General features: G+C 29.0%; 1 protein-coding gene across 1 annotated transcript; it reads right to left on the reverse strand.

The window, feature by feature from the left end:
* Positions 1-9,773: 9,773 nt before the first annotated feature.
* On the reverse strand, positions 9,774-13,111 carry LOC127084714 (protein NOI4). Its single transcript, XM_051025221.1, has 3 exons — positions 12,816-13,111; positions 10,345-10,533; positions 9,774-10,068 (listed from the first exon to the last, which is right to left on the reverse strand). Exons 1-3 carry the CDS (start codon positions 12,819-12,821, stop codon positions 10,024-10,026), a joined length of 240 nt encoding a protein of 79 aa, XP_050881178.1. The 5' UTR covers positions 12,822-13,111; the 3' UTR covers positions 9,774-10,023.
* Positions 13,112-13,363: the final 252 nt, after the last annotated feature.

Below are 13,363 nucleotides of genomic sequence, written 5' to 3' on the forward strand. Positions count from 1 at the left end.
TCAACTTCTATTCTAAAATAATAGTCAAGAAAGTGACTTGTATCATCCCAATTTCTTTCTTTTATAACCTCTTCAATCCATCGATCATTTTTGAATTGGCTTGGAGGAATATAGTGCACTTGGATTATGGAAAATGCCATAATTTTTCAGTCTGTTCTTACTTTTTCATTAAAAATAATATTAATTTAGATGCTTTAAAGTGTTTCTTTATAAAATATTCTTACCATATCTCTTTTATTTAGGGACCATATAGTGATATCTAAGTTAGTTGGTATAGTTTATAGGAGATAATTTTTAATTATATATAATTTTTAGTTGGTAATTGATAATTGATAAATGATAAATTAATTTAAATACTTGGTAAATTAGCGGTTAGATTAATGGATAAATATAAAATGATATAAAATAATTTTTTTAATTAAGAAATTAGTGATTCCAATATCTTTTATATAATATTATTAAATTAATTTACATTTGATAAAAATAAACGTATTAATATAAACACATACAAAATATTTTAAATATATATCTAAAATTAAAAAATAACACCAAAATATATAAAGAATTTATAAATAAATTTTGTAATAAAATTTAGCAAGATACAAAAACAATAACTTTATAATTTCAAAATAATAATAAAAATAATAACAAAAATAAAGATAGTTGTTTGTGAAAATAAAAGATAAAGAACTACGATTTGGCAACAAAATAACATATAATGGAGTGGAGTAAGGTGGATTTCAATTCAGAGCAAAAGTGAGAACAACAAAGAATTTGAATAGAGAAAAATGAGTGAAAGTTGGAGAAACAATGTTTAACTATCACAGAAAATGTCATTCTTACACCATTTTTATACATAAATATTTACACCACGTATTTTTTACCGTATTTATACGGTGAATAGTGTTTTTTTATAATAAAATAATAATATTTATAAAAATTATTTTTTTTAAAATTATTTTTATAATATAAATATAAAGTTTGTTATTAACCAATTTTATTATTAAATTAATCACATGTGTGTTATTAACCACTTATTTTACTTATAATTTATTAACCAAATTTAGTAATTTATTGATCAATAAATTACACAACATTAACCAAATTCTGGCATTAAAAAATATCAAATATAATAATTCATGTATATTTTATAATTTAATGTCAGAACTTAGTTAATGAATTAGTAAACTTGACTAATAAATTATAAGTAAAATAAGTGGTTAATATCGTATATTTGTATGGTTAATGCAATAATAAAATTGGTTAATAATAATTTTTAAATTTATGTTAAAAAAATAATTTTAAAAATAATATTTTTTTTTACGAATATTATATTTTATTTATAAAAATAAAAAATACTTTTCACCGTATAAATACAATAAACAGCGTATGGTGTATGAATGAGGGTGTAAGAATGTGGTCTAAACATAACATTCCTCTTCTTATTTCCACATTTAAAACAACTTTATTTTACTTTAAATTATAATAAAGTATAAAGAGTAATAATAGAATTATTATCTTAAAACAATAAGGATAGAAATAAAAGGAAAATAACAATATAAGCTCAAAAGTTTTTTCAAATAGCTTTTGAAAAAAATTAAAAATTAATTTAAAAAATACAAAGTATAAATTTAAAATCAGTTATCAAACCAATTTTTTTATTAATATGAATTGAAAAACATATTTCTTTTTCTTACCAAAGAGATTCTAAATACTAATGTTCTATAGATAACTTTTTTTTTTGTCATCCATCCAATACACACCTCCATATATGAACAATATTTTAAAATTCGGACCGGTCATGTTATTGGATCATTAGGTTACTGGATGGATTACTTGATCATAAGTCGAAACCGCATCACTTTTAATTTAATTTATACAAATTAAAAAAAGCATGAAATAAAATTTTTGACATAAATTTTATAACTATAAAATCTATAAAAAAAATCTATGAATTTATTCATGCAAATAAATTGAATTACAAGCTTAAATAAAATTTTAACTTTTCAAATATTACAATTTACTGATGCTCCTAAATTACCAAAAGTTGAAAAAATAGTTGTTTGATATAATAATAACATAAACTAATAAATTAATAATATTATGCTCTATATAAATAATTAGAAATAAAAAATAGAGGAGAAAAATAAAAATCTATAAATAGAAAAGTTAGTCATAAATCTAACTTTTATTTGAAAATAATAATAAGATTTATACTAAAAATAAGGTGAAAATTTAATTTCATCTTCTTTTGATAGCATAATTTTCTTTCTTCAAAGAATGAGATCATACTGAAAATAATGTGAAAATATAATTTCATTTTTCTTTGATAACATGATTTTTTTAACTTTTGTTAATTTTTTGTATTATTACATTTTATAATTAATTTTCTAATTTTTAAAATTTGTTATATTCTTATATTGTCTGATTAATAATATATAAATTTAATAAAAATGCATAAGAGAGAAATATTCTAATTTATAGAATATATAACTCTCTTCTCTTTGACCAAATTAAATAACTAACATAACTATAAATATTAATAAAAATAATTTTTAAAACAGGGACATCAAAACTTAAGAAAATGAAAACATGGGATCAAAATTATAATTAAACTAAAAATATATATATATATAAAAGATGAACCTATCAAATTAAGAAATTCATTGGTCTGACTAGTGAATCGGACGGATCACTAATTTTCAGCATATCAATTGCAAATGTTACGAAGAAAAAAATCTTCTACATCTTTCTCTATTATAATTTTTTCCTTAAAAATATTAATATCATTATGTTGTGATTACTGTTATGAAATCAAGTTGATATTTGAAATTATCTTTACTTTCATAGAAATATTTGTTAAGTGTATAAAAATCGGATTGTAAAACGAAATTTGATAAATAGAAATATGAGTCAATTTGTTTTACTCATGCAAGTTCTCCATTCAGCTAATAACAAGAATCATTAATTTGTAGAGATAAATAGAAATTAATCGTAATGCCTACTTTCGTCAACACATTATTGTATTCTGAACTAAAGAGTCATCTGCTTTCGCGGCATCTCGCTCATTTAGAATCCTTTAGACACAATTATTATTTTCTTTAAAATGGTAAAGTTTCTCTCAATTGATATGAGACACTTTTGTCACCTAAAATACAATTGTTAAAAATTTATAAGTTGGACATCAATCATACCCTTTTAGTATAAATTGATGCCTAACTTGTTCGTACTTTTATAGCAAACTTAATCATTTAAAAATAAAAATTGAAATAGACATGTATTTCTCATTATACAACTTCAATAAGAGAACTCACACGAGATTTATTTTCTAGACAATCCTCATATCTTAAATCCTAAAGTTACTACTCAAACATGGCAAAGGTAAAAGCATACATATTGATAGACATGAACATAATAGCAATGTATAAACAGAATAAATAATTATAGTGAAACTTATTGTACCAAATGGTTCAGAGAGACTTTACAAAATAGCAACAAATTAGAGCTTACAAAATATAAAAACGCAAAAAAATAACAAAGTATAAAAGTATGCTAATATGTAGAAAATATTTATTTTGTTTTTCTCAATGTCACACGACTTTATATAGACCTCAAACCCATAAAGAATTATTTAAATTTGTGTAAATAAGGCATTGGTGATGAAGAGAAACTGTTGAAATATTCAGAATTTGATGGGCCATCAAAACATCAGCGGTAAAAATGGAATTCTTGGCTGGCCTCTGGTGCATTACAACTAGTAATGATCATTACAAGCAGGTGGTAATGTCTCTTATGGCCAGTAATAACCAATATGGGCAGGTGATAATGTTGGTTGTTTTTATGTATGGAGCTCTGGTTTTTGTATGAGAGACTCTTTTCTTAAGCAGTCATCGCGCGTTTGATTTTGTTTTAGCTCCATTTTGACATGGTTCATTCTTTTTACCTAAAATTTAGAGAAAACACAAATACATAAGTAAAAGCACATAAAATAACAATGTTCAACTACTTAAGGACTTCAAATAAAGCACACTAAAACAAGTTGAATAATTCCACCGTTCAAATTCTCTCATACTTGAATAAATATTTGTCCTTAAGCAATTTGACTAAGATAGAAAGAAATAGGACCAAGCATATTTCTTTTTCAAGAAAAACTCAAAGGGATACATGTATGATACTTGATTTTAATTCATATTTTGCCTCACCTTAAGTTTAGATCATTTGATACTTAACTTAGCTCAAAGTTCTTATGAATACGCTTACTAAAACACCCCTCAAATATAAAAATTCCATCACATTTTTTACTATAAGACTACGTACCTAGCACATTTCCTTGGAAACACAAATGTAATCATTTTTAAGGCATTTTTTCCATACTTTCATTCATACTTTATGATTTTTAGTGTTGGGAAAGATTTTAATTTTAACTTTGAATTCGTATCATTTTTGGGAAAGACAACCAATTACGATTTATCCAACTTACTCTGATTAAATGATCCTTTATTCACACACTTTCTTTCTAAGCATTTGGATCAACTCGTCTTTGGGTTGAATAAGTTGGTGATGATTATCCAACTTAGTAAGCACAATTACCTTTTAGTGTCTTTATTTATTTAATAATATATTTTTATCTAACTCAACTCTTTCAACACAAAAGGTACAAGTATCACAATATACCATACCATCAAATTTTGAATTTAAAAAAAGGTGATAAAACAACTAAGACTACAAGTCAAAATAGACTAAATTGATATCTAATTGGGAGGCTTTAGGCATTAGGATAACAACAAGAGCTACAAAAATTTCAAACTCCTTAAACATTGGCCCTACATCTCATGGACTATGTACTTTCTCACATAATTCATCAGATTAAAAGTTTAAAAAAATTCAATTTTTCATCAGTACGATAAATTTTCGCAGCACCATATGACAATACAAACAAACACAAAAAAAATAAAAAAAAACATATAAATTTGTAATCCTTTATAATTAAACTAAACATTGTCCCCAATGTAAATAGTAAAAGAAAAGGGAGAGAGAAAGTTCATAATATTTTATGGTGGAGGTTGTGGAAAATGAATTGGCTTTGTTGCCCGGCTTCCATGATTTATCCCACTATTGATTAGCATTTGTTTATGCATATTGTTTGGTATGAGATGGTGGTACTCTTTGTTGTGTAACTTTATTTTTATTCCTACAAAAATAAAGACGCAAACAAAATAAAACACATAGTTTCATGGGTTGCCTCCCATGTAACTTTTCTTTAAGTTCATTAGCTTGACCTGTCTTGATCAAGACGGTTCTTCCTTCAAACTTGAATCCTCAAAGTTGTGTCCAATAACTTTAGGGCTCCATTTGAACATGTCCAACCATTTCCCATAAATTTTACCCTTTTCTTTCTTTCTTTTATGAGGGGGTTCATACTTGAGGTCCAGTGGTAGAGGGTTTTTTCTTCACTTTTGGGACGACCATGTGTGCTAGTGTTGAGCCTTCTATTTTAAAGCTTCGATCTTAAGTGGGGATACTTTCATCCATTACCTTCGCATAAGCCTCACTAGTGTTGAGCCTTCTATTTTAAAGCTTCACTCCTACTATTGACCTGTGCATATATGGATATGGTCGAACATCTCAGCCATGTTTTTTTAGCTTGCAATGACTAAACGTGGGAGTTTTAACTCAATTTACACCTGACATGTTTACTTTATTCAAGAGATATTTGATGTATTTAGACTGTGTAAGTAAGATGAAACCATTTTTATGATAATGCACCTCAGTTCCTAGAAAGTATTTTGGAATGTCAAGTTGTTTTAGAGAAAATTTGGCATGTAACTTCGTGATAAGATCATGAATGAGTGTAGGAGATGTGCCAGTTATGAGCATATAATTAACATATACCAATGCATATAATGTAACACCTTGATGTTTGTACACAAAGAGTGAGTGATCGCATTTGCTGGACACAAAACCAAATTGAATGGGAGTGTGATGAAGCTCGTCATGCCATGCTCATGGGGTCTGATTCAAGCCACATATTACCTTTTTTAGTTTATAAATAAGTGAGGTGTTTGAATCAGCAAAGTCAGGTGGTTGGTCCGTGTAAACTTCTTCTTGCATATCTCCATTAAGGAAAGCAGTGTTGATGTCAATTTTTTGAATTTCCCACTTGAAAGAGATAGACAGGGTCAGAATAATTTGAATTATGGTTGGATTGGCTACATGTGAGAATGTTGCATGAAATTCAAAGCCTAATTGTTGATGAAAAACCTTAGCAATAAGTCTTGCTTTGTACTTGTTGGCAGTTCCATTTGGATTCTCCTTTACTTTTAACACCCACTTGCACCCTAAAGGTTTCCTATTAGGTGGAAGTGTGGATAATGGTTCCATTCTTCAATAATTAGTCATATTCAGTCTTCATAACTACATACCATTCAGAATTGGCAAGGAATTATTTGGTAGTATGAGGTTCAATGTCCACTAGAAACACTTTAGGTTTGGACTTACCATTTTGGGATCTAGTCAACATGGGATGATTATTGACTAACGGATTAGGATTATGACGTTGTGTGTGAAAGGAAAGAGATAAAGACTTTGTGAACTGACTGATTAGATTTGGCGACCAATAGTTAATTGTGGGATCTGATGGAGGTTGTAAGAGTTGAGTGTGAGTATTTGACTTAGGTGAAATTGGTTCATGTGTGACAGAGTTAAGGTCATGGTCGGTGTGATTTGTTGATTGAAGAGACTAAAAAGAATTGGAGACATGGGATGGATCATTAGAATGACCAGTAGATAGAGTATGAGTAGGTGAAGGTTGAGGTGTTAGGCTTGGAGGAGGGGAAACAGGTTTGTCAATATTTGGTGGATCATTAGGTTTATTAGTCAATTGATGTAGTTGTTCAGTTGGACCCTTGGATAGTAGTTTGGAATTTGAGGTTGGAAGGAAGAAGGGCACATTAGTGTGATTTGTATGTGTATCTATAACTTTGTGATCAAATGATGTTGCAAAGAGCTTGCTAAAGGGAAATTCAGCTTCATTGAACTTGACATCCTTGGACATAAAAATCATGCCTTCAACACTAAGACACTTATAACCTTTGTGAGTTAGGAAAACCCTTAGATACACACATTGGTTGCTTTTGAACTAAAGTTTATGTTGATTGTATGGCCTGAGTAAAGGAAAACATGACCATTCAAACACCTTTAAGGCCATATACTCAGGTTGTTTGTTGTATAAGGAAGCATAAGGACAAATGAACTTAGGTGACCCAACTGCCGGCAGTCTATTGATAAGATGAATAGATGTGTTAAAACTATTATCATACTATGTAATTGGAATTGCAGCATGAGCAAGGAAAGTGAGCCCTATTTCCAATATATGCCCGTGTTTTCTTTCCACGATTCCATTCCGATGTGAAGTATGTGGACATGTGAGTCTATGAACAATGCCTAGTTCCTTGAGATAAGAAGTGAATGGCATGAATTCACCTCCAAAGTCAGATTGGTCAGCTTTGATTATTGTGTTGAATTGTGTAGTCACATACTTATAGAAACGTTTTAATGCATTGAGAGCAAATGGTATTGGACAAAGTAGCATGAATTATATGAGATTTACCAAGACAACATGAATTACAAAAATCTTCTAATTCTTTATTATTGCATTGAATCTTACAAATTTGAAATACATAGCCTTAGAGTTTACATGACCTAGCCTAGCATGTCAGAAGGGGGTTTTATCAGCAATGCAATATAATGTAATAGTATTATTAACAAAATATCAATTTTGGTGTAACTTTGGAGTTAAGGTATTGCATGTGACTGCGGGGACAAGTTTGTTGAAGTAGTACATGCCAGTTCTATATAGAAAACCTTCAAGAAGAATCAGCTTAGATGCCTGTGATTTCACATGACACTTGTTAGCATGAAACTCAAAATATACATCATTATCCTTAACAAACTTTGAAAGTGATAGTAAGTTTATTGTGATTTGAGGAACATGCAATAAATGATTTAAGTGTAAGATTGTTTTTGAAATGCACTTGGACTTGACATTGGTATGACCAATAGAGTGAACTAACATGATATATCCATTACCAACTACTACATACTTAAGTTCATTACATAACATATGTAAGTTAGATGCATATGAAGAAGATAATGATGAATATTTTGACGCTTCTTTGAAGCTTCGAATCTACACCTATAGTGAAGATGATGAAGATGATTTTGCAACAGAAAGAGGTCTTTTAGACTGATACCATATTATTTGGTATTAATGCATGAGAGAGATGAGAGTTATGGAAGAGCATGATCTTCATTCTTGAGTTTTCATCATTGGTTGTTATAAGTGTGTAAGCTTAGCATATATATATATATATATATATATATATATATATATATATATATATATATATATATATATATATATATATATATATATATATATATATATATATATATATATATATATATATATATATATATATATATATATATAGTTAATTATAATTAACTATAACTATCGTGACTTGTATATATTTTAATATTATTAATGATATATTTTACACTTTAAATATTAAAATATTCTTTATGAATCTAATAACGAGACATAGCCACTTAAAGGAATTCAAACAACAATTAAAAATAAAATTTAAATAAATTTAATTATTGTAACACAAAGTTCATCCCAACAAGATTTTTAATGACTCTCTTGAGTGTGTCCAACTTACCCTTATTAAAGAGAGAGGATTTCGAGTTTAAAAATGGGAGGGAATGAAGACTTGGCCTTAAATAAAAGTTGAAAATCAAAAAAACCTCACAATTATCACTCAAGTGATATGGCATAATTTTAACCATGCAAAACTTTACTGCATAATAACTGTGTTTTGAACGAGGTAATTAATATTTTTTTGAAGATTTTAAAATTCTAAATGATTTAAATTATTTTATTATTATGGTTATTTATTGTTAAATTTTTTGGTTATTTTTATAAATTTTAAAAAAATTAAATCAAATTTAAATATTTAAAAATAGGGATAAAGTTGCAATTTTTAAAATTTTTAAAAAATTGATTTTATAAAATTTGAAAATTATTAAAGACTAAGTTGTAATTTAAAAAAAAAAAAATAACAGTCGATTTATAAATTTTAAAAAATATGAAAATTAACTTGCAAAACTTAAAATAATAATAACATTCAATTTGAAATTCACATTTTATAAAATATAAGAAAATTTTAAATTCTCCATTTTAAAATTAGATAAAATATTTTATAGATTTCCATCATATTAATAATTCTTTTTAAATCATAATATTAAAATATTTTATTATTAAAATATCTTATTATAATATGCCAATAAATTTTATAATAACTCATACTTATAAAATTTTACAAAATTATTCATCAATAATTTTTCATTGCTCCGCAAGTAAATTATTAGCCATCAACCTTTTCATTAATCTTAACCTAGACAAATCTAAACACCTCACTTTATAATCAGTTACGTTTTCATAGAGATTGAAGTCCCTGAAAAAATTTAAACAGAGACATAATTGGTTTAAATTAAATTAAATCAATTTTATCATCCAACTCTATTTACATCACTACCCACCAAAAACAAGTTTCATCCTTAAAATTAAAAGTAAAATCAAGAGCCCAACTAGTCTTTCCCTCTTTCTCTTCCAGTTTGGAAGATGAGTTCCAGCTGAAAAAGAATAAGCAGCTAATGAAAATCAATAGCAAGGAACGCACCAAATTCAATTGCAAGCATAGTATGGGCAATAAAATCAAAGGAATAAAATGCATTAATACAATAGGACTCGTTTGATAATACAAGGAGTACAGTGTGATAAGCAACCTCGGATCCTAATCATAAACCACAACACTGATTACACACATATATATAAATAATACTTTCTCTTCTTTGCTTTCACCCATTGCAACTCACTTTTACAGCTCCTATCTTTCAGAAAATACTGTGGAGCTAGTTACACATAAATATTGGTCTTCTGTTTCACTAGCCGCCGCATTGTTATGATTCTGCAGGAGGGTTTTGAATGCAGCAAAACCATTTTTTCTGGAAATCAAGTAAAATCACCCATGAGAAAAAGGTAAATGCATACACTTTAAAATGGACACATAACTGCTAATGTTAGTGTTTGGAAACGGATACATTTAAAATTTTACTCATGACATGCGCATAGTAAGTTATTTTCAGCTTATTTCAATAAGCTTACCACGATAAACTATGGAAGTGTTTAACTAATCTGTTTTTCCAAATGCATTTTATATAACAAACGGCGGTACGTGTCAGTTTTATATATATATATGTATATACTAAAGAGCATCTTACACTCTGAGGTTTGCCGGGATCTGATGCAGGTTTGCTTTGAGGTTCAGTAGTAGTCTTTCCTGGTGACTCGGTATTGCCACCTGTCTTTTTCTCATCCCTTGCCTTATTAAAAATCACTGTGAACCCCTCAGCTGAGGCTGGATCGTTGACATCCCATTCACCGAATTTGGGTAGTGGAGGACCCTTTTCCTGTAGGATAGTCACAGTAAAAGAAAAACACAAAACTCTTAAAAATTCATTATTATGCTTATGAATTTGGTAACCATACACCATGGAAGTAATGAAATTGGAAAGGAAACCTAATGGTGGAATATATTTTCTGCATACTCCAAGAATAATCTTGAGTGCAAGATACCACTCAGCATAAAAAAACGAAGACCAAACATAACACTGAAAAAAATGGTGTGTTTTGATTAAATGAAATAATTAGTGTTAAAATAGAACCCAAAATCCATATGACCATAGAAATGCTTCTTTGGATTCTTCTGAGTATGCTTGTGTAAGATACCATCTAAATTCTTATTTCCAATTTCCAACCCCTTTTGTTTATTCAAAATCCATGACTGCTCAAAGGTCAAGCCATTACTTTGTTATACGGAAATATAACAACTTAATTTTATCAATTATAACATGCGAAATACAACAACTTAATTTTATCAATCATAATATGCGAAATACAACACGGAGCGGAGAGAATTAAAAATATGAGGATTAGTTGTTGATTGATGCGTTCACCCCTACTAAATTAATGAGCAACCACATTAGCTTTCCACCTAGCAAATTCAACAACTGAATTTTTACAACTAGTATTCAGCATGCTGTTTTAGGCCCACTTCAAATAACACCTTATCCAGCTCGAGCTCCGCGATCCACAAAATTGCACGTTGTAGATCCACAGCCTCCCCTACATGACCCAGTAATTTTGAAGACACCCAGAGTGTTTTCGACATTAAGAACCGGTCAGGATCATCTCATAAACACAGACCCAAAACTACCCACCATCTAGGTCAAGTCATTAATTGGTGTTGGAGTATGCTACTTCATATAATAATTAAAATCATAAATCCTTTCTAGCAACTTCGCAAAACATACAAAGTGCTCATATTTCTTTTGGCTTTTGGGTTTAAATACTGAGACTAATAGTTTGGAAAATGGAAACATTTCCATACCATTTCAAATATTTGGGAAGAACAAATGAGATGACACCCTATAACATTGTGTGGTTTAACAGCTATTTGTAAGGTTGTCAAAATCAGGAACTAGATCTTAAACTCTTAAGATTCTGTGATCCCACTAACCCCTAACGATTCCAATCTTAAGTAGAATTGTGTTTTGTACTCAAATTGTTGGGGGGAAAATCGTAAAACCATTGACTATGTGCGATCTTGGCAAACTCTAGCCACGATCGACCGTTTTCCGATCACCACCATTACAGAAGGATGACAAGATGCCAAGGTGCAACAATTACGGTTTGGCGGAGGCCATTTTCCCACAAATACACTTCCCTACCAAAATAGTAATATCATGTAAAAAAAAACTTCAAATATATCGTATTATTTTTTGTTTTAGTAATATCTTACAATATTATGTTTTACGATCTTGCTACCCCCTCCCGATCTTAGAAAACTATTTGGGTAGAATCTTCAGATCTTAGTTACGATCTTATGTTTCACGATCTTACTATCCCTTCCCGATCTTGACAACCTTGGCTATTAGGGTAACTTTGCCTAGTTGATCTGCCTCTCTTCTAGAATTTAGTTTTTAAGTGTTCATGATTTATCGATTTGGCGGGTGTTGGTGTTTGAGAAAGTTTATTTGAGCTTATCTTATGGCATTAACACTTATGTAAGTGTTTGCAATAGCTTATAAAGATAACTATAAGCTATTTTCAGCTTATTTTACTAACCTCCCTAATATGCTGTCAAATTTTCTTATAATACAAAACACACACAGAAGCACCTAAGCCATAAGTGCTTATTGAATAAACTTTAACTAAAACTGTTTATCTAAACATCCCCTTAAAAGTTTCTAGTGAAGAGATCAAGGCTAAAATAGAAACATTCAAATTAAACAAAATACATGATAATCTAAATAAAGAAAGAAATATATCTTAATAATTGCTAAATTATATATATAAACTAACTTCAATTAACAACACAATTCAATGAAAAATGAACTAAAATATCTAAATCCTAGTTTTTTTTTCATATTGCAAACCTAACCAAATAAAAAAAAAACTGCGAATATTTATTCATCAAAATCGTGAACCTTAAATTCAAAAATCAAAGAGTAAAGATCACAGTGCAAAACCAGAAATTAGTAACAATATAAATTAATCAAAATCGATTATTAACTCAAATCAGAGCTGGTTGAATCAAAATTTTGTTATCAAAATCAAATCAAATCAAATCAATCATTTGAAGCAAATCAAAACTACAACAAAAATTGATCAAGGAAAGAAAAACACTTACCGACATCAATGCAAGAGAGATGAAATATTTTGTAGGAACAGAAAAGGAGTGAGAAAACGCGAATAAATAAAAAGGAATCGGAAAAAGAAGAAAAAACTGAGGAAGAGAAAGTTAGAGAGAGAGAGAGAGAGAATGCGTTGTGTTGAAGAAGACCTTGGAGCGACTAGTAACGAGTGTGAAATGGGCCGAAGATGGGCCTAACGGGAAAGTAACGAACGGCGTTACGTGTTTGACGGGGAGAGTACAAATTGGTGTTGGGATTAGCGTCATGCGTGACGTGGAAGGGAAACGGTAAGGAGGGTTTGGAAAAAGTAATGGAACAGTGAGCTGGCAAACGTAACGACGTGCGGGGTTGTTTTGTTTGTAGCTTTCATTATGCCTTTATTTTGTAGCTGGATGTAGGGGTAATACTACTCTAAAATCCTCTCTCTGGTTTCATATCTTTCACTTCACACATTGCAGTAACTTATCTCAGTTTTAAAATGACTGTCTTTTGTACAGAGTAATAATTAAAAAAATAATAAAAATTTTATATTAAAAGTGAAAAT

Source organism: Lathyrus oleraceus, chromosome 5, assembly GCF_024323335.1.
Source record: "Lathyrus oleraceus cultivar Zhongwan6 chromosome 5, CAAS_Psat_ZW6_1.0, whole genome shotgun sequence".
Classification (NCBI taxonomy): Eukaryota; Viridiplantae; Streptophyta; class Magnoliopsida; order Fabales; family Fabaceae; genus Lathyrus; species Lathyrus oleraceus.